The following is a 26,598-nucleotide window of genomic DNA, read 5'->3' on the forward strand; positions in this document are numbered from 1 at the left end:
ACCTACTGTACCAACTAGCAGATAAAAAGATCCCAGCACCTGCCACACAGGATCTTTGGGTTTAACATTAGGAACTGACAGCAGAGAGAATGGCAGCCAGAGGGGGTGAAGTCTGCATTAACACATCAGCACATGTGAGAGAAGGCTTCGATTTAATTAGGATGCCATTATTCTCGCAGGTCACATTCTATCAATATCAAAGCCCTGTCATTCTGCTAAATATGGATGAATGCACAGGAGATCCAGATATGTTACATGAATGATAAGGAGATGAACCTCACAGTTTAGGCCCCAATCCAATTTTACTGGTTACTCAGCAAGTATTGAAGCAATCCCAAAGGAAAAATAGAAAATAATAGATTTTCACTCCATTCACAATCAGTCATATTTCACCCTTCTATGGGAAGTAATTCTGCTCCTGACACGTACACACCTTGATCTGTATCCAATGTTCTGGCATTGAGGGAAAGTCAGCAAAGTGCACGCAAGAGCAGAATTAATTTTCAGATATATTCATTCAAAAATATTTTTGCACTTGTTAAAAGGAAAAAAAGGATGCAGTCTCCAAGTAGAAATCAATAATTAATCAGCTCTAGAGCTTGTTGTGTGATACAGTATGGATCAGACATGTAAAGGGATAAATGAACTCATTCATATATAGAATGAGCATCTTGAGCCTGTCTAGAATGGGTTCTGTATTTGTTAAAGATTACACTGGTTTGCCAGTGTTTTTCACCAACTGGGAATGCTTAATTCTAATTTAATATTGCCACTACAAATGGGCAAGAGGTTTTTATGGCTGGGGAAGATTTTCCATTACAAAATGGTTGGGTGAATGCCTGTGTCCTGATTGTTTATGAAGATTCTAGCCCACCCTACCAGAAACAGGGATTAAAAAGAAAAACCCCTTCCCAAAAAATATACATTATTTCTTCAGCCATGTAAAAATGCTAACATTTTCCGAAGTCAAAAAGCTTTAAACTAGCTGCACTACTCAAAAACACAGGCTTCTCTCTCACACTGTGCAACCAGTCATTCCATCTAATAAACTGCACTTTCCCCATGAGATTCAATTCATTCAGTAGAGAAAAGCATTTATTGTTGATTTAATTCAATGTAATTTAATTTATGGGGATAACATGTAACATATTTGAATAAAAGCATTCACAAATTATGATTTATATTAAGATGTGAAATACCTTTATTTATATAAACACAAAACTCATAATTTGCACATTGAGACAGCTGGATATGTCCCAGGTATTCTAGCACAACCAATAAGCCATGTTTTATTATTCCAGCTTCTGGCTTAGCAAGATCTGAATCACAGGAAGTAATCTCGTGGTAATGCCCACATCTCAAGTAATTTCCACCTGCCCTCATTAGACAATTCTCCTGGGTAAGGGTCAGTTTTCATTCCATGCTTTCTGATGGATTTAGTATGGTGTCTCACTGACCATCTCCAATCTCCAATGTTATAAGTAAAAGCTAATATAAATTATTTATTGTAAAGTCTGCATAGTGTCTTTATAGATATAGTTTGGAAGAGACAGTTTTCAAATCTCCATTCAGACCACAGCTGCACAAGCAATCAGAAAAACAGAAGAAGAAGAAAAAAAGCTGGAGATGCATGATGCACTAAACACAGATGTTTAGTTGTTGTGTGTATCTATATAACAGCTGGAACATGTGGAAAACTGCACACAATGAACACAATAAATCAGCTTAAATATTTTTTTAAAGGAAGAGAAAAGCAAGCCTGCAAATCCACCTGTTACTGAACAGAACAATCTGGCAGGCAATTGAGATCAAGAAAACACATTGAATAAGGTACTCAAGTCCAAAAGCGTATTCTTCATAATAGACATATTTTAATGACATATCTGTCCCATCAGTTACCTACAGTATCCACCAAAAGCAATTGTCTTGGCTTTAATAATGTAACTTCAAAGTTTTTATTTTCTTCTTTGAAAACCAATCAATAATCTCTTCTGTCAACCCTTATGGCTTCTGATTATCTGTCAGAATCATACAGGTCATTGCTCTAGTAAGGTATTTTGGCTCATAACCCCACCCCCCACCCCCTTCATCATAAAGATATAAGAAGAAATTACATATTGACCTAATCGGCTTTAACTTATTTCTTCCTCATTATAAAATCAATGTCCTATTGCTACACTTCATTGTACCTGGGCTTTCTGCCGACCTAATGCTTGACAGCCTTGAAGGAGAAGTAAGATGAAAATTAATTGGCCTGATAGTTTGGTGCTCAAGGAGGTGTTCGTACAGGTTACTTGTTAGGCGTATGGTGTGAAAATCAATAAAAAGGGAGGGGGTGGGAGAAAACAGCTGTGAAATCAAGAAATCACATAAAATCACAAAAACATCCCTCATACAAACTGTGTACAAAATATCTGATGTTTGGACATACATATCAGAATTTAGTCCTTCCCTTTGATTTAATTTCTGTGACATTTAAAGAAAAACTGGAGACAGAGTTGCATTTATGACAGTTATATAGTTTTTGCTCATAATCTCTGGGGGCCAAGGGTTCACAGAGGCACCAATGCTCAAGGTGTAATAAAGATTTTATAAACCATGATAGGCCATGTTACAAATGCACACAAGGATACATCTCAAATAAAGAAATAAGGTTGAAAATGTAGTTTCTTTTGATTAAAGGGAAATTCTTCTCTATATAGTGTATTTTATTTTATTTTGGTAAACTGATCTTGCTTACAGGTGCCATGTATCTTTTGATACAGCTAGTAAATGCAAAGTTAGCCCTGTTTTACTGGTATCTGTGAAAGTAACTCAATGACATTGAATGTGACCTAGCACACTGATTTGTTCGAAAGTACCTATTATTGCACTAGACATGTTAAGAGGGTAAGCTGGGGTAAAATATCACCCAGTTATCCAGATGTGACATGCCTAGGGCTGGAACTCATGGAACTAATGATATTATCCTTTCCTGATTTGAATTCACAGTTTCGGCGTCTTGTGGTTAAAACGAAATTACTATGTCGCTCCACTGACTTGGAGAAGTCATGAGTGACATTATGGCTGCTACAAGTGTGAACTCTCATTAAAAAAAAACAGGACCCCAGATTGTGGATAATAATCACAGAGCCATGGTACAGTCTAAGACAGCTGGCTATTTTTAGGTTCCTTGGCCCCTGGTAAGGTTTGTCAAGCCAAAACTGACATGAAACTTCGACCTTGTTGTTCATTAATGCATGAAGCTGGGCTCCCACTGGTTGCCATTACCACAGACCTCCCTGAAACGGACACTGCATTAATGTAGGAAGTGAAATACTTCTGAAATAATGAAGCTCATCTAACAAGTGTACCATCCATTCTGGTTCATAAATGATTGCTACATTACAATATTATATTGGTCTCTCTCTATATATATTTGTATGTAGATGAATGTACAATTCAAAAGTTGTTTTATGTATTTATTACATGCAAACGTTTACCATACTAATGTTGCATAATGTTGGAAGCTTAAGCATTTTCTTCAAAAACACACAACTGTGTAATATGACCTTGAAATGGTACCAAATCTGAATGTCTTGTCATTTGGTCAACCACTCCACTGATGTGGTTTGTAAACCAATATAATGTTTACATCATGATAACAATGTCACCTTATCTGTGGGTGTTCATGTGCATAGCACTGATTTCTGAAGTTATGTCCACTAAGGACAAATTGCTGCTGGTCAACACATTTCTCATTCATTTCCCAATAGTCTTAAGCTCATGAAGCAAACAACACTCATGATTGATACTGGATTAGTATAGTTCTACGAAAGCCATAAACATGAGGTGTGTAATGAAAGTTGTAAGTTTCGTGTTAAAAATGCAGTTGAAAAATATCATGGCTCTTCGGTTTGTAAATCTCGATACAATGGATACATTTTTTTACATAACTAAACGGGTGTGTAATTAACACCAGCTAAATTATTTCACACAAAGCCATCTGCTTGGAAGCAAACAGGACCAGGGAGGTAAATTGTACAGAATGGCAGAGCCGAGTTTCACGTCCCACAATTCCACTGAGAAATAAAAGCTTTTTAAGTGCTAGACATGCCGTGAAGAGCTACATGTTTCACCTACATCAAAAGTGAAAACCTTCTCCATGGCTAGTGTAACATATAACATGCCAGTGAGCAAAACAATATGTATAGCAGATCAAAATCGCTTTAGAAACCCACGTGAGGTATGTCTTGGGTGTTTGCCCTGACGGGTGCTAGAGATAATGCTCGGGACAGCCCCTGTGGGTGCCAGATGAAGATAACCTTGAAAGCCAAGAAAGCTTAATCACAGTTTACTCGGTGGAGTAATCCGCAGGCGTCTATTTATAGGACTGGGTAGAGGCCAGACAGACAACTCTGACTTCCTGATTGCAAACTGTAATTATATTCAGTATTGAGTGGGAAGAGGCAAATAATAGGTCTTATGAAAGCAGTGGAATAAAGAAGGAAATCCACTGAATATTTAGTTTGTTTTCCTTCTGGGACAAAAGTAAGTAAAGTAAAACTTCCACACATATCTAAAAAAACATTCTCTCTGATCAAATGCCTGTTGACAGGACAGGTAGAGCCATTCAATTATAACACCTCACTGCACAGAGCCAGTCAGCTACATTTATGACCCAGATGTGCTGTCCTAATTTTGGAAACAGGTATCCATTTTGACAGCCTGTAGCTACATTAATTCTGACAATATGGAACATGTAACTCAAAAACACCTTATGCTGTGTTAATGCCTTTGTAAGGAAGAAGGATAAGGTCAGGTTATCAGACAACATTGACTGGGAGCCATGTCTTTCCGTCTTTGTCGTCAAAATAGTCCTTCACACGGTCCTTTGTCTTTCAATGACTATACGCCAACATGTTCGCTCATTATTCTTCATTCCTTGTGTTTTAAATGAAATCGTATACACCCATTTTCTGTGCAAGCAGCTCATGTTGTCACACTTCTCCAGGGATTTTAACAGACTGTCTCAGAGTCTTCACATCTGATGTCGTGTTGATCTAGAAAGAAAGTATTTTTTTCTCCCTGTCTTTTCTCTTAAATAATACATGACCTTCTTTTCAAAGTAACAGGGGATGAAACTGTGCCAAAAGCCACTTGTGCTGCTAAGACGTACATCTGCAGCAATGAAAGAACCCTTTAGTCAGAATCGACACTGTCTCCAGACAGCTTCACCAACAGCCATAACATTCAACATAGGGACCCAGAAACAGAGAAAATAAATACCCGTTAAGGCAAGCCAGGAGGAAACACAGATGAAGTATGATTCACTGGGTCTTATGTTCTCCCTATGCGCATTTTTCTAGTATTTTATGGTCAATTTGTTTATCCTAAAATTAGAGAGAACTGGATAAATAAGGACAGTGCCAGGAGGCACAGTTACAACTTGGTTGTGCAGCTTTGCACCTTCCCATCCCCTACAAATGAGTGCCTGAGGCAAGCAGCAACCCTGAATACTGAGAAATTGTGCAATTTTTAACAGGAATGCAAACTACCGAAAAGCAATATAACTGAAGATCTATACAGGCAGTTATTGTGCACCAATAGACACTTGGACAGTTTTTTTTAAGTAGACTTACTCACAAAGTTATAAACAATGATAACTAAGCACCCTCTATCACCCATAAAAAAGCACACAAACTAACAAAAGCAATACTGATTTATCATTTAAAAAATATTCAATTTTATACTGATATGGCCCTTTTTACATACTATGTTACAGGGAACTGGTTCAAGTTTTGTGCCTCCAGACACAATCAAAATATATGTTTTTGTGTTTGGTTTTTTGGTAAACCTTCTTATCATGACCTCCTGGCTGAGTTTCTCTCTCACACCATGATGTGTATCTCCCGAATATAATGCAAGTAACACTATACGGAGGACAGGTGTGAACTTACGAAGTAGTTTCCAAACAAACTCTGATGCATTTTACTAGGTGTGACTGTGAAAAATGGGAATCCACATTTTCACAATATTACGTTACCCCCCCCACAAAAACAAAAATTGAAAGCTAAATCAAAATAGGCACCCATGATTACTATTTTCTTGGACATACAGTTAGCAAAACACCAGTACTAATGTTTATATTTTTTATCTACGTCTGTTCTTTGGCGTGGCTCATATGACTAATTGTCATTTTGATTCATACAGAAAATAATTCCTATGTGAGGTCTTTGTATTATATTTCTTGTGAAGACACAATGCTAGACTGTATGTATTAACTGAGATGAGATTCGTCTCCTTTTGGATTTAATTTTACAGGGTCATTCCAATGATGCAGTGAGTCAATTTGACATTAGTGAAAGACAGTACTAACAAGTGTGGGCGTGAGATAAAAGAAACCCCTGCTGCCTGCCAATCGAGTGAATTGAGGTGGAAACCTTTAAAGAAAAGCAGTAGGGCGTGAAATGCCAAACCTTTTTACGATAGCTGAAGATTTAGTGAAATTGTATTGGTCAGAAAAAAAATCCCAACTCTGAGTACCCTGGAGAACAGATAAATGTTGATTTAGACAGCTTTGGGGACTATGTGAGCTACACACACACACACACACATATATAGATATAGATAGATAAATCGATATAGATAGATATAGAAGACCTGTTCATATAGAGGTTACTAAAAAGAGATTTCTATAAAATACACAACTGTACTTTCTATAAAGTTTGTCTTATGAACATTTCAGAAGACATTTGTAAGCTGTCTGAATGCATTTGTTTCCACTTCCTTGATGTGAAAGAGGGAAGTGAATGTACACATGTATGTGTATTCTTTTGGTTTTCACTTCCAGACACATGCAAGTTTAATAGAAAGTCATACAGACACATTTATAACCATCTTGAAATGATAACTTTAACATTAATTTTGAACAAGTTCCTTGTTTCAAAGTGTCTAGGCAAGACATTATCTGTTAATTATTTAACAAGAACAAATTAAAGATTGTATGCCACTGTCTGAGCAACAAATACTATCAGCTTTGTGGTTTATTGAGAAATAGGCTTATATTCCAGATAGGAAAGTAGAACAAAGGAAAACAAAGGGTATATCATTAGAAAATGTCTGTGACAAGGTCAAAGTCCAAAGTAATACTTTTTAGATATTATCATGACACTTTGTATATCATATATAGAAATTACACTTTCTTATGCTGCAAGTAGGGCATTGAAGTTACCACAAGCAATAAAACCATATGATACTAACTTGAAGGTTTTAATGGAATTCTTCTCCACTTTAATAAAAGTATAATTTAAAAAATCTTTTGGCAAAAAATGGAATACCACCAGCCAAAGAATATCTTCTTAATGGTTTCATTGGCATTATAACTTAACAATTTTAAAATTAAAAGAAAACAAAACGTCCAATATTTTGTCAAATAAAATACAAAGTTGGATAAACCTAGCACACACTTTTATTTATTTTTTATTTTTTTATTTTGGAAAACACAAATACTTCACACAGCTTCAAACAGATGGCCCACATTATATCCAGAAGGATAAACTGAACACAATTCACTCAACACTCAAAATGTTTTTCTAAATACATTAATTTAGTATTTAAATGTGTACAAATAAAGAGAACATGTAATAATGTTTGCACATAATTCAGAATTACATACAAAATAAGTCCCTGTTGGTAAGAATAGTGACACAATATGACAGAACATTAAACTAATAAACTTATACAAGATGGATCCTTGCCAAGATCTCAGAGAACTGAAATTTCTCTTTGTATAACTTGATATCAAAATCTGTGCTTATTTCTTTCTTTAATGCAATTCATTGTTATTGCATTATTGCATTCATGAAGGTGCAGGGATGAAAATTTGACTCCCATGGCACAGTTCTTCAATCCATTTCAGGTTTCATGAGCAGATATCAACATAGTTTGAACTCCACTGGCAACAAGCATGGCATGTCCAATTATTTGTGAGCTTGGAGGAGCATGAGGCTCCATAACCCTGGAATGGCTCAAACTGTGTGTATTTGAATTCCTGGAGCAGTCTTTTACATACCCACAAACTGCAAATTACAAACCTTCATATCCTGTTCTGACTATGAATAATAAAGCAATAGGGCACAAGTTTGTATCTTGTGATTTATGGGTAGCAAGTCAAAGTTTTAATTGAGTCTATCGTATCATAAAATAACTGCACTGTGCTTTGTACCAAAAATGTTTGCGTTAAAGTCTTGTCGAATAAAAAACTTTACGACAGGCTTGAGGGAAAATGCAGATGTCTTTTGAATTCCCCAAAACATCAACTAAAAGTTATTACAGATTACGAATGCTTTTCGAATAAGTTTGCAGTCATGTGATATGCGATTAAGTGCTTTTGCAGGAAATGTGTCAAAAATTAAATATGTTTACATCTTTCGTTCGCTACAAGTCAGTTGGATGGAAATGCACCTTGGCTTGGAAAATGTGCAAATACTTTTTATGCGAACAGAAATTTCACACAAAACCTATTTGATAAGTAGATTTAAAGTACTACTGTGCCATGTGTTCTTAGCCCTATAGGGGACAGGCACAGCTACAAAATCTCTTGATATGCACTTTTTTTAATGATGACACAAACCACACAACAAGCTCACCTGTTGAGATAATTTAATAGTTGCTAATGACTTTGCATTTAAATAAAACTGATATGTATTTAGGCAATACTTATTTATGTAAAATGTATGTAATTGCAAAAACGTAAAGGAAAAGTATAGTCAGAAATATATATGTATTTATTGGGGAAATAAATAGTTATCGAACACACTAGTTTTACATGCCTAGCCTCCATGCTGTCAATGGTAGAGAGAGGTGATTTCCCATTAGGCTTCTTCACTGAATCAGACAGCTAAAAGCCGACAGCTTTGTGTGTGGGAAGCTCAGGATTCACTGGAGCTGATTACAAACACCATTAGGATATAAATAAGTAGTCAATTGTACTGTGGGATTCATGAAAGCATGACTGAAAGTAAATCTATCAATTGGTATTACCCTATAGTCATGTGCTACACACACCGGCCAGGGCATAGACTGAAAGAATCATTCGTTTTGCACAAACAGTTTTTGGACTGGGTGGATTCCTCTAATTTTTGTTGTTTTGTTCCAGTTGTTTACCACCCTTGTTTGTATGTTTGGTTTTGACCTTTTTTACACTTACACTTAAAACGTGCATTACCAATTAGTTTTTAAGTATCAGCAATTGTTTATAACTAGGCTATACAAGTTTGTGAGTAGCATTGGGACTCTGATTGGAATTGTTATACACTTCATCAAATACAAAAGTGTATTGGTAATGTATTGTGATTGCAAAACTGCCACATTTACACAATTTGGGAAATAACTAGTGCAATATTTTAAATTTGGCCAATGACGATATTGTTGTAGGTCTAGAAAAGACACTGAAATTTTAGGAAACTACAATCTCTTAATTTCAAACAATGTGAGAGAATGTTCAATTCCATCTTAGTGGTTTAAAAATCATCTTTTTATACCATACAAGTTATAAGAACTTAGATACAATGTGCTCCTGCAGTGATCTTACATGTAGCTAAGCAACATTGCGTCTCCATAACATTCACACCAGTTTCTAGGTCAGTTATGCTCCTGCCCAACAAAGGGATTAAGCCTTTTGGAATTCCATCCGCACATTTAACTGTCCATATTCGTCCTGTTACCAAGTTTTTAAAAATCATCCGCTCAGTCATAGGTGACGTACGTCTCTATGCGTCGAGCAGGTAATTGAAGGAATGATTTACTATACTGATAACTAGCCAGCCTTTTCTTTAATCTCCAGTTCTGTTATCAGCCAGACTGTGCATTTCCCTATGGCTGACAGCAGTGTTCTGCAGACCAGCAATTTATTCATGACAATGGTGCCAATCAGAGTCTAGCACAAAGTTGAGCTCCCACTGTACCTCCATTCTGACAGGTTCCTCTGTGAAGAGAGATTTCTACATATTTACACAGCACTTGTCAAGCCAACTGATTGGTTTTTGTTTTGTTGTATTTGTTTCATTTTTTAAGAAATATGTATTAGAACAAATATGAGTTTTAATAAGGTAAAAAAAAAAGGCAAGCCTTTTTTCTTCTGAGATGTACACTGCTTTATGTATTAAATTATTAAAGAAGACATTTTCTCAATGAACCATGAATAAAAAACAGACAGGTTCCTGCTTGAGATGGAATTTATCTTCTGAAGTTTTGTTTGTTTGTTTTGTTTTGGCAAAGCAGCACCTATTTGAAATAAATTGTATTAAATAATGATTTAAAATAAGCTTGACCAGGGCCAGAGATATATATTTTCAGTTCTAAATAAATTACAAGCAGGCTGGTTCCGCTAAGTCTGCCACAGTAATATTGAAACTAGCAATTATTTGACTAAATGTAAAGATGGCGTCTGTTTACACTCAGGATATTTCAGCTATAGCCTGTAATAATGTGGGTAAATACGGTGATTTAGAAGCACTTTCATCTAAAGCAATGAACAGCTGAACTGGCAAGAAGAGCATAACATCAAGGCTTTTCAGTTTGGCTTTTATCTTTTCTGCTAATTTACCAATTAGATGTACAAATGCCTTCTAATACTGTATTAATGTATTGTATTCTGCAAATCTCCATCCCATACATGTTTTCCATCTGCAAAAGGTTCCTCAGTCATGCCATCCACACAACCCAACAAATGCAAGCAGGGGATAAAAAGCAATATCATTGGCTCAGCATATACGGGCAAGGAAAAATGGCAACAGACTTGCCTAAGAGAGGTCCGTTATAGCAACTGGCTTTCCATTTCTAAATGTGTCGACAACTTGTGCTATAAATTAGTGCTACACTGTCATTATTTATCATCAATCTGAGATACCAAGGACACAATTGCTTGCGTATCTCTCAAGCCAAACAATGCATGCTATTCGATTTTTGTGCTGCTCCTCTGGTACTGATAGCACAAAGCATTAAGTCCTTAAAAACTGAAAATAGTTATGACATGAGTTTTGCTATCCGTGGTCCACTTTTTTAAGCCTTAGCTTTTTCTTTTCTCACAATTCTCCACATATAGACCACCCCGGGCTCTCATCCCATCAGCCAATCAGAAATGTTGTGCAGTAGAACAGTTTCTCAAGAACGTGTCAATATGAGATGAATAATAACTAGGGATCCTCAGAGAACTGATAATTATATGTCCAAAGAACAAATGTGCTTTTAAACTATAAAGTTGTTTTTAATGTTAAAAGCTGACAGATAATCACTCCTTTATAAGTTATATCCTTCATGTATTTTTTTTGATGTGATTTTTTTTTTTTTCTGACCAGTTCACATTTGTTCTTTGAAAAGAAAGCCATGCATAAAAGTTACATATTGACAATGCAAACAATGACCATAAATAAATTGACAGGCTGACAGAAAGACAGGTCAATCGTTTGACTGAGAGACAGACAGACAGACAGACAGCTACCTCTGTTGCATGGAAAGCTATTTCTAACCATGGAGATGTGGCTTAGCCAACCAGTAAATTATTATCCATTGTGATTTAATAGGGAAGCTAAAATATGCAGACATAGACATATTTCTGAGCCAGTTTTAGTATCAAACACATTAATGTTACAAATTAATTCATAAATATATCTACAAAGATGGCACTTTATGATGTAAATTACAAACAACTATTATCGGGGTGACTCATGGACCAGTAAGTTACCGCCTTGACTTAAAATGTATTAACAATACTACCCAAGCAAAATGTTGAATGCATCCCAAGGGGCTTGAACATTATTGGTGCTAAGGACTACAAAACAAAGTGTTTGTGTTGACAAATCTCCTCCTCTGTCTGGAACATTGCAAGATCATTAAAAAAAACAATCAGAAAAAGAAAACACCTCAGATCAGTTTCCAAGAACAACCATGATCACTTTTGAACACAGTGTGGTACTTACTGAGGTGTACAGATAACCTTCTCCATTCATGGCTATGTATAACCCTGTCTTCACGGCCTGAATAGCAACAACTCTCAGGCCCACTGGTATGAGGTTGAACAAAGCTGGAAACAAAGATACAGCCATCAAAATAAGAGCAACAGACATGGAGACATTTCAGCACAGACATGCTTCCTGGGGACATTTATAGTTTTCCCTTATTAACATGCAAATCAATTTATAACTTTTTTGAAATGCGTTTTTCTGGATTTTTTTGTTGTTATTCTGTCTCTCACTGTTAAAATACACCTACCATTAAAATTATAGACTGATCATTTCTTTGTCAGTGGGCAAACGTACAAAATCAGCAGGGGATCAAATACTTTTTTCCCTCACTGTATATTTACATACATTGAGACTCAAAATTGTATTCACAATATATTCTTCTTAAATGTTAAAATCCCCACAAACACAATTTTAATGGTGCTGGAGGTGACACATTGACTCACATATATACTGCATATATATGTATGTGTGTGTACATATATATATATATATATATATATATATATATATATATATATATATATACATATACATATACATATATATACATATACATATATATATATATATGCATGTTACTAAAACTATTGGGACACCAGACAAAATTAGAAAGTTCTTCTATGGCAAGGGTGGCCAGCCCTGGTCCTGCAGAGCCACAGTGCATTCTAATTTTTGTTTGATGTAAATCATTAACTCCTTAATTGAGCCATTTATTGGGCTTAATTATTCAATCCTCCCTTGTGTTCAAGGTGTCCAGTGATTGATGATTTGGAGAGACCTGGAAAATCTGCAGGATAGTCGCTCTGCAGGAATAGGGTCTGCCAACTATCTATGACATTCCTCTCAATGTGGACTCGTTCAGATTTGCCATCCCAATTCATCCAAGAGGATCTCGCTTGGATTGAGGTCAGGATTTAGTGCAGACAATGCAGTGTAATATTGCTAATGCCAATTTTCTGGAGGCCACAGTCCCACTAGCTATATGTGGGGCATTTATTCCAGCGCAGCTCTTGGATCCTTAACTGGTCTAATTAAATGACTAACTGGATGAATTTAACACTTCTCTCCAGACTCGGAAATGTTCCTTGGGGACACATTTTGAGTAATCAACATATTTGACGTTATCAGCTGTCTAACTAAAAGTCTGAGATAAGCATACCTGTGGAAATAATGACATTCATGGAATTACAGCCTGCCACAAAAACCAGCAGACACCGCAGCCCTCCAAGACTGAAGTCAGACACCCCTGCTCAATGCATTGGTGAGTGAACAGATGCCCCCTGCCACGCCATTCCCTGCATACAGTGGGTCGGATTGGGGTTACATCCATGCATTCGCAGATGTTGTGGGTGTTGGTTGGCTTTTGGATTATCATACAAGCACATTACCAATAGAGGGAGGCATGTCCCAATACTGTGATAATATAGTGTGTCAGTGTGTATGAGTAGATATACTCTACATATATTTGAAATGACAGATGTCAGTCCTCCTCTGTGCGTTACCGCTGGGACTATGCTGGGTGTCATTCTCACTACACGTTTTTTAAATCAAATTAACAAGCATGCCTGAAGCAGTTTGAAAGTAGGACTAGCACAGGCTAATAATATGTCAGATCCACTCTATTGCACTGCATGCTGGTTTAAGTTTCAGATTGCACAAAAAGGTTTTTAGGCTTCTCTTAGCCCATCTGGGTACTGTTAGGCAAATCTGAAGATGAGTCCATCTCCCATAGCTATGACACCTATGAGAGCTAGAGATTTCATTTGCATTCAAATACACTTGAAAAAGAGCATCAGGTGTTAAATCATGATTCATTCTAGAATGGTTCCAAATCAAAACTTAAAAAATACTTTTTAATTGATACTGTACAACATGATTCAGAATTAAAATGATTACAATTAAATTACGTTTATACAATACAAGTTTTTTGAATTTTCATTTGGGCATTTTTTTTTTTTTCTGATTTTGCTTGGCTTAAAAACATCAAATAATTAAACAAACAAACAAATAGATAAAACTCACAAGAATTACTGCTGTCATCCTTGGTCCCATCAAGAGATCCATCTGGGTGCATTTGCAAGTAGTATCCCTGCCTGCAATATAACCTGGTCACTATACCCTTGAGCTGGGGATCTGAAAAACAGATGGGGAAAAAACACAACAATGTTACCTTCAGCAGTGTATCATGGAGGGAAGCACAAAAACGCATGTAATATGGGTAGATGACAAATTAATAACACACCGCAGAATTAATAGCATCCTTGTCTACACTTTTTCAGACACTGCCAATTAGGCTGCCTCTAAACAAATCATGATAGCATGCAAGAGTTTACACTTTAGCCATTCATGTATCATTAACTCCTGCTTGTGTCAAAATCTGCTATACGACTGAAACAAACAAAACAATTAAAGCAAGTGTAGTTAATAAGGCCTTGTACTAAGCCTTGACTTGTGGCATTTTGTGAAACAAGCACTCTTAATTCCCTATGCCTCACACCATAGATCGTAAGTCCTAGTTGGTTACAAATGCATGCTCAATGGGGCTTGAAATCTTGTGATACTGGATCCAGTAAAGCTGACGTTTATCTCATACCTTTTTCTCCCACTATTTGAGATGCAGTTATGACAGCCTTTTCTCCAGTCATCTTTTTAAAATAATATGATTTTGACAATTTTTCAGATTTTAATATAACAAACTAATCTAGTAGGTCTCTCTACTACTACTACTACTACTACTACTACTACTAATAATAATAATAATAATAATAATAATAATAATAATAATAATAATAATAATAATAATAGTACATTTTATTCAGTGAACCTTTGGACTGGGGAGAATAATACATAAATGACATAGTGTTGAAGTTGCAACATGTTATGGTTTGTGTACATTTCTGGTGGTGATTAAATCTGCATCACTGTGCTTAATAGATTGCACAGACAGGTTACAGTATAATGTACCCATATTTAATGAACTCAACAGCTCCCTCTTTGGGTTATTCTCTGCAGTAGGAATTTGAGCTTGATCTTCATATTTAAAAAACAAAAACTGTAATTGAAAGACATTGCTCCAAGGTTATTTTAGGTTTTTTTTTAAATACAGTATTTTTCCTGTACAAAATATTTATCATTTTAGTACCTATAACTTTTTTGGAGTATGTCTTAGCATTAGTCAATACTAATACAAAATATAAAAAAAAAAACTACTGAGAAAATAATCCTGTTTGTAAGTACCATTACCATGTGTTTAAATATATTTGTATCAGTGACAGAATGGCTCCAAAAACAAATAAACAAGATTAAAAACAAAATCCATATTCCTAGAATGATTCCTATAATATTTCAACACAATGATGAGCATTTGTCATAAAATAATAGGTCAGTGTCATTTTCTCCTCCAAGATGCCACTCTCCCATTCATTAATACACACCTCAGAGCATCATTACAGATATGTTTTGACTCCACAGTCGGTATATGTGACAAATCTGATGAGTGATCAAATTTATTATAACAAATATAGCCATGCAAAAGGTTACTAAGCAACCTTTAAAAAAAAAAAAAGTATATCTTCTGGAAGTGCATCCCCCCCCAATTCGCAATGATATTTTACACATTTTACGAATGCAATTGAAATACTTTTTTCAAGTGGCATTATGGGATAACATACTTACAGGGTGTCTTTTCTACCACATTTGTGCAAATGATTGTCACTCTGCCCTATGCTATCAAATTGAAAATCCACAGGGCTCTGTCTGCTATTGTGCATACATCAAAGACGCCAAATGTAAAACCGAGCGATTGTGAGCAAATGCTAATCTCTCGCATTGCCTCCAGCTAAGTTGTACAAAAGGTACCTTTTTAATTAAGCCAATCGCAGACCCAAAAGAGGTTTTCAATTACTGACGATTTCCTTGACAAATTGTTTACATTCTGCATTTGCAACAGGCGGCGTGAGCTTACATAAATAATCCATCACTCAATAGAACAAATGCACCAGAGAATAGGGAGAAAAGCAGAGATTTCAAAATGTTCCAGGAAAGATTCAAGCAACATATTGCCACTCAAACATATCAGTGGGCTGACAGAACAGTTGAAGGAATTATGGTTTTTAATGTGCATTTTGGACATGACAATAGCAGGCTGTACCCATTCTCTGGACTAGCTTGATCTACACAACTCAGTGTGGTCCAAATACTAATTTATTTAACCCTGAACACAAATTCCAGCAGCCAACACATCTTAAAGTCAAGCAAGACAAATATCCATCACACAATTTAAATATTAACTAACGTTTTAAAGGAAGGATTAATAAATGAAAAGACTGTGCAAACGGGAGAGCGCAGAACTACAAAACAAGGAAAGTAAATAATATTGTGGCTTTTTGTATTTTCCTTTAGGAGGCCATAAAAAGTCAGATTAGTATATACAGTCTAAAGAATGTTTTTTCATCTTTCATCTTTGCCCCCCATGAAGAATTGTATATTTTGGGAAAAACTGCCTCTGGTCACTTAATAAATCTTCAAATTCAAATCAGAAAGAAAAAACAGTCACTCTACCCTGTCTACCCACAGAAGAGATTTGTGAGAACCATACTGAGAAGCTGGAGGTGCTTTCTCTACAGATGGCAAGAATCCTTGTCTGTGAAAACTAAAACCCCACTGAAGGATGAGGAGGAGGTTTCTTGCAAGGAAGAAAGAATGCTCAATCTGTCACCTAAAAGTCTTGCTAATATTTTCTCATTTATGGCCGGAAAGAAAAAAAAACTCTTAAAGCTATAACACTGCTTTAATTGTAAGTACTTTGGGCATTTCATCCTAAAAGGAGCTCATACACATACACCCACACATATATTATATATACACACTCAAATTGTATTTGGTGAAATAAATCCATTGGTAAGCTTGCATTAAGAATCTGGCAATAACAACTGCCAAGAAGGCTTTTAAATTTTAAGTCTTGTATGCCTCCCAGTTATGACTCCCAGTTGTGACAGCACATCAAAATGACTTGTAACTTTTGACTGTGACCTTGCATTCACTTTTGAGGTTTTTCGCAGATGACAAACCAACTTAGACATATACTTAAGTTGCAAACTGTCAGACTACAATGCAGTACACATCACATCAATTAAGTATTCGTGAACACCAGCGTTCACCATCATTTTGGGCATTTGTTCGTCACCTCTGGACAGAGCGTTGCTGTTGCCATGATAAAAGCACACATATTGAAGGAATCTGTGCTGTGCAGTGATAATGGGAATATTAATGTCCCAATGGAGTTAATTATTTGTGATCTTCTGATAGTCTTCAAAACTCATTCTCATAACGTTTCCAGTAGATCAGGGACCTTTCGTAGATAAATCTCCCATATTCTGCCAACAATTGATTACAAAGCTGGTGTTTGCATTAACACCCACCTTGAAAGCAATGAGCCAAACCATGTGAAAACACAGACCATACAGCCATATTATCCCTGAGCTGGATTGAAAACTAGCGCCGATTTGTAGGCAGATAGTACATAAAGAGGCTTGAATGCAGTGTAACAAAATATTAAGGACGTCCATTTCTATTTCATAGGGCTCAATAACTTGAATAAGCCTCTGCACACTTTCAAAAGATCAAGAACTCTGTTTGTGGGAGAAAGAAAGCACAAACTGAGGTCGGCGTCATTCCAATTCCAAAGCTGTGACTTTCTGTCTAACTGTACCTATAACATTGGTATTATCCGTTATCTGTTATGTGTTTTTCAATGTATTTACATGCTTCTCTGACCCACATGTCTCCAATAAAACGATTTAAAAAAAACAGCCTTTTTTCAGTATCTGATCAACTGCAATCCCCTGTTTAGGAAATGCCTTCCTTGGAGCACAAGGCTGGAGCTGTGAGGTCTACAGGACTCTCAGCTGGCGGGTGCGGGTGTCAGATGTTTATGGTCCTGGCTGTGGGAGTGGAGATTGGTACTGTTCGAGCTGGCAGGAATCTCCTCTGAGACCTTGGCTGGTGGAGAAAGGGAAAGAGGAGCTGGAGCTGTTTTTTTGGGCAGGAGGTGGAGTGCAGGTTGCTGTTGGTTTGCCACCAGGATTCCTGTGCTCTGCTGCAGCTGTCTGGCGAGGGAGGGCACCCCCTGCTTGACACTGGCACTGGCTAGCATCAACCACAACTGAACTGTAACACTGGCGAAGGACCAGACTCGAGTGGAATTAGAAAACTCATGTAGGATATAGGAAACCAAATTATATTCCCATTTTGAAACTGAATAGGAACAATGCATGATAAATGTAGATTGCAATTTTATTATTAAACTTTTAAGCATTATAGCTGTCCGAACTGGGCTCCGATTCCACTTTGACGATTGACTTTGGATGGTTTTGGATGGCCAACAGTAAGCTTCCCAGATGTCCAGTGTTTGGGATTTCTAGCTAATTTATAGTTGTAATTTTTCTTTTAACATAGCACTTTTTCGATATTAAAGAAATCAATAACATTATGACAAGCAATACATTGTCTGTTTTGTCAATATTCCAGGACATTGGGCTACAGTGGATTTATTGTGTCACATCTAATCAAAAGTATCTGTATGTCTTATTATTGTACATTAAGAGGGCTCTGAATCTTTTCATGGAAAACTGCTTTACCTACATTTATGAAAAACTAAAGCTGGTACTGGTGGAGGGGAAGGTACTATATCTCAGTAAGATCAAAAGACTTGAACATCAGCAAAAAAATATAATGAGGATTTAACCCTTTGTAATACCACAATACCATGCTTTTTTCCCCTGTTTATCTCATTTTCATGATTGACTGTATAATTCAAATTATACACGTTTCAAATAAACCTAGTCCGATGTTGGTTAATTTACCTTCAAAAGGATAAGCAGACAGATATTAATAAGAAAAGGCTGTTCCTTTGGTGCTACATCCTTTCTATGTCAAATATGTGACAGCAGGGCTACCAAGGCACTAGGAGAGAAGATCCTTTTATCTTCAAATTGCCTAAAAATGCCAACCTATCATTGTCCTGTCAGGTTCCATGCTTTGTACTCTGCTAGACTACAAATGTCCTGTGCCACTTAAATATCAGCAGGGTATCAGCTGCAACACATGAGAGACAGCTCCCCTCACATAATATATATATATATATATATATATATATATATTCTCTCTCTCTCTCTCTCTCTCTCTCTCTCTCTCTCTCTCTCTATTTACTGCAATACAAAGCGGACCTCTTTGTTCTTGGCTAGTCTTCCCACCTCTACAGAATAAGAGAGGGGTCTCTTTGACGCAGGCTCACACATCAGAGAGAGATTCTGCTTAAAACATGAATGTATTGTAGTCGAATGTAATCTCAGCATGTAATTTCCTGTTTCATTAGTGTGCATTAGGAAGGCGCATGGGCATATAAAATGTGCAATAATAAAGTAATGCACACGTCCCATTATGTTTAGTTTATCTGTCTCCTCTCTCTCGGTTAATTTCCATTTCATGAAGCAGACAAATCTAAATGTTTCTATCACTCAAATCTAGATGTTTCTCTCACTATGTCATTTTCACTCAATCTTTGCTGTGACATCTCTTTACTGCAGGATATATTGATTCACTGCTGGGTCTGGTTATCACAGGATAACAGGCTCAAGAATCTCAAGGCAACTCAAAAAAGAGGTGGGAATCACCACCGGCTGAAAGTGAAAATGTTATCTGTGTATAGGAAGTGCATTTCAAGACAATATGATATTTCCTATCAAAACCTCAGCTACCCAAAAGTTAATGTTATTTTAATACACAGCTATTAGCATTAAGTGGTTTTATTTCCCAGGGTGGATATAAATTGTGACACAATTTCAAAACAATGCATTGCAAATGGCTATCCAAACACAAAAAAACAGGTATATGACACAACATCAAGGAGAAAGAATAGCACACCGAAATGTATTGGCTTTGTAGACCAGTTCCTGATGCACTTGTAAGGCACAGAACACGTCAAAAGCAACCTGTTAGTTGTGTGTTCTGCCTGGCTGGGATAAGGGAAGCTTGCATGACTAATGTGCTAACCTTCAATTAATCAAGGATTTCTTTTTTTGAAAAAGGAATTGGTGTCAATTCCAATACAACAACAGGCTCATGGCATAGTCAAGGCATGGGAGAGACGTGCCTTTCTGATACACAAAAGAAAAAAGCAGTGTGTGATTAAATCTTACCCTCTCCGTTACTAGATCTATCGCTTTATTGAGAGATTGCACCTGTAACAGTGGTGCTATTATCTTTCAGCAGGTGCAAAAACAAATCATACTGTTCAAATCAGTATGATAGGTGACAAGTTCAAATGTACAAGTTGAACTAAACACCTTTTTGGCATTTGTTTTCAATATGGTAATTCTTGTGTGACATTCAAATGTAGAATTGAAAAAGACTAATTTTATACATATAATGGAAACTAGACAGAATACACGAATACACAGTTTAATCTTTTTTTATGTTTACATATATATCATATACACATTATCTATATACTGCTATATATGTGCATATATACACACATATGTCTGTATGGCTTTCACAATATTATGAAGAGCCATTCATAATTGATAGACAATATTAATAATAAGAACAGCTTCTAAATAAATGCTTTGCTGCACTGCATTATGGTTCACTGTCATTAAATGTGAAATGTAACAAAGTCATACACTACTGAATATCAATCGGCTCTTTGATCACATGATGAGTGGCGGTAAATGAATCGGACTGTCTGAAGAACCATCTGAAAAACAAGCTGCCTCTTCTGGAAGCTGCTGACCTGATACCCTCTAAACAGTACATCTAGGAATAAATCACAAACCATTCTGATAAGTAGCTGGGGAGGAAATACATTGATTTTTAATGAGCACACAATCTCCTTAAGGGAGAGCAAACAGGGACAGACGAAGTCGTTTTCGCAGATCACTTAATTATTTTGATTAATAGCACGAAAAATCATCAGAAATAATGGAATTGGATCCTGAAGCAGTGAGACAGACAGGTTGTTTACAATATTCATAATGGGAGATGTGCCCAGAGTCTCCTTTATCACCTCGCAAACTATCCTTCCTGATTGTTTGTTTCCTTGTCCTTCCTCTTTCCTATAACCCTTTCCTTCCGTTACCTTGGAGATGTTGCCTTTGAGACTAATTGAGTTCTCAAATTGAGCAGTGATTTAAGATTACCGAGCACAGACAATGCCAAGTCGGAGGGGTGACATCATGAAAGCACGTCTCGCCCTTCTCGGTGCAGGCAGGCAGGCATTTTCTAGGGTGGTGTCTGTAGCAAACACTCTCTCTGTCCCTGAAAGCTGAGACAAGGATTTTCCAGCGCCAGGGAAACACTACACACGGGAACGGTAACAGTTAGCCATCAGACAGCGGCAGCAGCATGCTCTACTGCACACCGCAGCCACAGACGTTAATAGAAAATGGGATTGACCCACTTCAGATATTGCTGGAAAACCAGAAGGGGCTTTTCCGATGTGCAAAAACAAACCCATCTTTATTTGTTTACTTGTTATTATGTAAAAGCCAAGGAAGCAGGAATGCCAGAACAAAAGAAATGTGATAAGTTGTTTGTTCCTGCATTAAACATTGATGTTCTCTCTTGGCTTTCTATCAGGAGGAACAGTTTCATTCCCTTCTAGAAATCATTTCTGCCGCCTTCTGTCTTGGCAAAGTAGAGTAAATAGATACATAAAGAGAAAATGATGTACCTTACCATAGCAATAAGCTGTCTTATGGGAACCAGGTTATTGCTTTCAGGTTGATATCAATTTGAGCAAAACATGAATATGCAGATGAGGCTAATGTGCAGAAGATATACATTTAATTCCAAGGCAACAGCAGGTCCTTTATCTCAACAACAATGTACACATTGGCTCCAATATAGAATGACAACGGTTTCTAACTTGTTATTAACTTTACATTATGACTGTCAGAATGCATCAAGTCCAGCATAATTAGAAGCCTGAACTATCCAATTGGATTGGCGGCGGCAGTAGTTTGCATTCCAGCCTACACTTGGGCCTCGCATTTTACCCTGCGTGTGGTCAATTTCCCCATCAATAAATGACAGCCAAAGATAAAAAGACCCTGCTAAGGAGAAAATGAAACCATAGCAAAACGAAGGAAAGAAAAAGTTTCTGTGCAAAGGAGATGGGGCAACATTTATTAATGCCTGTGCCACGTTCAAGATAACAATGTCGTGCAGGAAAATATATGCTAGGAGCTCAGTTATCAATACACTTATAACAAAGTGCAATTGAGTGTATGCAGAATTAATCTAATGTTTTAATGAGCCCAAATGCAGTAAGTGATTATAAGGAATCTTCTGTAAGTACTCTTGCATTCCATCTAAATGTTAAATTGAAGGCAACATTTAACACCTCATTAACTAGGACCAAATTGTCTTACAAAGGTATGATGGAACCAATCCAGAGTCCCTTGGTTGAGCACTACAGGGCTTTTTACATCATATTCATTGCAAAATGATTCACTGTGGCTTCATTCATATTCAAGTGAGATTAAAGTAACCAGTAACACGACCCGACACAAAAGAAGGAAATTCTGTAAGATATGGGAACGTTCAGAGCATAAAACTGCAGGTACCTCCAACCTCCAGGTGCTCAGATGCCATTATCAAGGGTTAGTGTTGGTAATGTTTTACTTGACCAGTGATAAGCAAGACGCTAACATTGGGTATTTCATTAGATGTAGTGTCACTATAAATGTTTCTATAGCCTTCAACAAGCTAAGAATATCCTGTACATAAAACTGTACTCTCAGTGACCTATAACTGTAGTTGAGGGTGAGCATAATGTGAAAATGTTCAGTAAATTAATGAATCCACGCAGATGGAGACTGATATGAATAATATGGGACATACATGGCCAATGGGTTTGAACTGATTATAATAGTCAATGGCCATCTGGCCTGAGTAATTGTCAGACTTTCCCCAATAAAAAAATCCTTGCCCATGGTATACATATCAAACCTTGTGCATGGATGTCTGCCTCATGCCTTGTGTGATGCAGAAGGCTAGATTCGCAGATACTGTGGTGTCTGTTCCTGCTACATTTTGTGTTTGATGTTTTGCCACAGTTGTCAAATAATAATAATAATAATAATAATAATAATAATAATAATAATAATAATGGTGGTAAAGGAGGAAAGACTACAGAAGAAGACTATACTGATCACTGATATCTAAAGAGATTCGATTGTCTGTATTTTTCTTCAGGCACAACTAGAATGTATTAAATGATTCCACTACCAGATGGACAACATTGGTGCCTGTGCTTTTTTTTCCAAGGGTACCATAAATCAAATCTCACATTCTAAACACCATAATGTAAAGCTGTCCATCTGAGATGTTGAGTGGGCTAATGAATGTCTCTTTCAAAATAACACTTCCACCGAGAGAGGAACCTGCAGAACAAAACTGTCCAATGAATCCATCCAAAACACAAACCTCCATGGCCCTACACAAAGCAACATCAGACTTGGGGTCACTTTCCTAGTTCTGTAGCATGTAGCTAAGGTTGCCTTGAAATATACTGCTGTAAACACTCCAGAAATACTTTCAATTAGCCACTTCCAGCTGTTTTGAAGGATCTACATGTCTTTAGTTTCTCATAGTGCTCATAATGAAGTGTGCTGGCCCACTCCTAAACACTGAAGATGCAATCACTTTCCAGATTTTAAATGAATAACCCAGATTTTATCTTTACTATTCACAATACTACTTAGGATCATGTCAATAAAATGAATGGAATGTGCATTTGGAATATTCACTGTTCTAATACGAACTGAATTTTAGATATACAGGTTGATTGAAGGCCAGAACAATTACCTGTCACAAGTCTCGGCCCACTTCCTTGTGAAATAAGACAGTGGAAAACAATGCGGCACCATTTTGAATCCCCTAATGACTTAGTTTACTGTGAACTGGGCTCCTGGCCAATTCTTCCTAAACACAATTATTTAAGAGCATTTGATTTTTTTCTTCCTTTTCTTTTCTTTCCCGTACTAAACCCCAGGTCTGTGTGAGTGCTGTCATTTGCCCTTCAGAAACTGTTAATTCTGTTCAAGGAAATGGCTGAATATCAAACAGAAATACCCAGTCAGAGGCACCATCATGTGGTTTGAGAATTGCCGTCAACCTCTTAGAGTAAGAGAAGGGATTAAAACCTCTTGGCATACTTACTGAGAGAGAGAGAGAGAAAGAAAGAGTGAGTGAGAGAGAAAGAGGAAATTAAAAAGCCAGTGGTATTCACTGATATACATTTTGCTTTAGGAGTTGATTATTTTGGATTTTGAGCACATTTGTAATAGACACATATATTAGTGGTCAAAATTATGAAACAACATTGACATTCTTTCTGATTTACATTAAGGAAAGGATGGATCAGCATAAAGTATTGATTTTTATGGAAATGTACTATCCTTCTCAAAGGAAAATGCAACTGAGTACAGGTTTTGCTGTAAAGTTTGTTGAATACTAATTAAGCCTAGATTATTATTTTTTTCCAGTTGACAGGGGATGATGACATGGATTTCAATGGGCTGTCAAAGGTTTATACACCCACCCTCTACAGCTGGAATTCAGTCTTCAACAAACAATATTTATTAGACAAAATTAAATGAATAACAAGGGATTTAACTATCTATTATGTCCCAATCAGGTCTCAGAGCATATTCGTGCAAGTCACATTCTGCACATCTCTTCACTTATTAAAAGAGTTGAAGTTCTTTTTTCTGTCTTATAATATTCACTCACACTATATATTTACCATTGCAGGTATGGATATAGTTGTGCCTTTGTTTGAATTACAAATTAAGCCTTGAATAGTCATGAAAGAAATCTCTACGTTCAATTCAAAATTCAGTTTCCTCGCCCTATCTTCTTTTCAACCAAAGTCAATAGCTGCAAATGCTTCAAATTATAATGTTGTGGCTAAAATATTTTAGCACAATAAGACTGAGACAAAGGTATGTGCACATTTTGTTAAAACAGAAAGATAACTACATGTAAAAGGAATTGTAAGAGATGCAAGAACTTCTTTCTAGACACCAAAAAAAACATATATATATTTAATTTCACAATCTTGCTGCACTGAAATGTGGAAGGAAATAAGCACAAGGGCATATAACAATAACACGCTTTCCAACGGTTCATGGTCAACTGGTTGTCAGAATTATATGGCTGGTCTGTCTCAAAATATGCAATCTGAAAATTGTCATAACACAAAAACAACATTAAAGGTCAAATCAACCAGATCTGGTGACACATTCGAGCACACAGACTGAGGCTATTTGGAATAAGGCGAGCTAACATTTTAAAAGAGCTTGATTTTTCATTTTGATACAACTTCCAAGAAATTATCGGGCTACAGACAACTATCCATCAAAAGACTACACCGTGTGACAACTTAGAAAAAATAATTATACCATAACACATTTTTCTCAGTTTGGTTCCCAGAGTCCATGAGTAATATCCCTCGATCAAGGGAGTCTGTGAGAAGCGATATTTATAGTATCATTTGGTTTAAATTTAGATTTTCCAGCAAATCGACGTGTTGAATCACTGGGAGTTAAGATCCAAAAAATATACAGGCCACCAAAGTGTCCAATAACACAGGTACAATAAAAATATCTTGTCACCTTTTGGTTAAGGTTAAAGACTTCTACATTATTATCTCAAGTTACCAAATACAGTCCCCATGAAAACCAGTTTATAGACTGTCCAAAGTGATACAAAACTGAATTACATTAATATCTCCCTGAGAAATAATATATACATTCTCTGTGAAATGTTTCCAACATGTTTCCAACAAAAGCATTTATTTTCCGTCTGACTCTGGGAAATACCCTTTATCTTGATTTTTTTAGCTGCTGATTTTCTTAAAATGAACATGACTAATTCTCTGCAGAGACATCATACTTTATTTTTACCTCCCACTGTGTGGTGTATTGTGGATTATTTTCTTGGTATAAAGCTTTTCAAGGACTTAGAGGGCACTCAGCTACACCCTAGGACCCATTCTTCTTCCTTTGCTGTTAACCTAAGTGTGAGAATGCCTTAGTGCAGACATTTTGGATGGCAGTCTCCAGTGAGTCTTCATAACAACATTAATAATTGCTCACTAAAGCTTTTCTGAATCTCATGTGAATGGAAAATGAATAAGATAACGCATGCAAAGCCCTACAACACATTTACATATGACAGCAATGCATAATTAATGGCACTCTTAAAGCATCTAAGTATAGAAATATAATTGTGATTATGAAAAAAAGGAAATCATTATATTAAATAAAGACAAAAAGGATGGTTCAGATTAATAGTGTGTGTCACTTGAAATACACAGTGTTTGAAATTACATTTCATCTGAAGCAAAAGCTAGACTGATTCTGCTTGGTTATTTTAACATTATCTGAAAACAGCCATACAAAAGCCAACATACTGCCATTGATGTTTTAGAAAGCTGTAATCTTCAGCTACCTCCAGTATCTTGACTTTTTAATCATCTAAAAAACAATCCAGAGTATTGTAATTTAATAAATATAGACCATAT

At 36.4% G+C, this 26,598-nt stretch overlaps 1 protein-coding gene across 2 annotated transcripts in view; it reads right to left on the minus strand.

The window, feature by feature from the left end:
- fgf14 (fibroblast growth factor 14) overlaps nt 1–26,598 on the minus strand; it is a 178,124-nt gene that overhangs the window by 29,188 nt on the left and 122,338 nt on the right. For both annotated transcript variants that reach the window (XM_066706781.1, XM_066706782.1), the window contains exons 2-3: nt 14,028–14,138; nt 11,961–12,064 (exon numbers count right to left, since the gene is read on the minus strand). In XM_066706781.1, coding sequence (XP_066562878.1) covers nt 11,961–12,064; nt 14,028–14,138 — 215 coding nt within the window. The remainder of the gene's footprint in view (nt 1–11,960; nt 12,065–14,027; nt 14,139–26,598) is intronic.

This window comes from Amia ocellicauda, chromosome 6 (genome assembly GCF_036373705.1).
Source record: "Amia ocellicauda isolate fAmiCal2 chromosome 6, fAmiCal2.hap1, whole genome shotgun sequence".
NCBI classification, from domain to species: domain Eukaryota; kingdom Metazoa; phylum Chordata; class Actinopteri; order Amiiformes; family Amiidae; genus Amia; species Amia ocellicauda.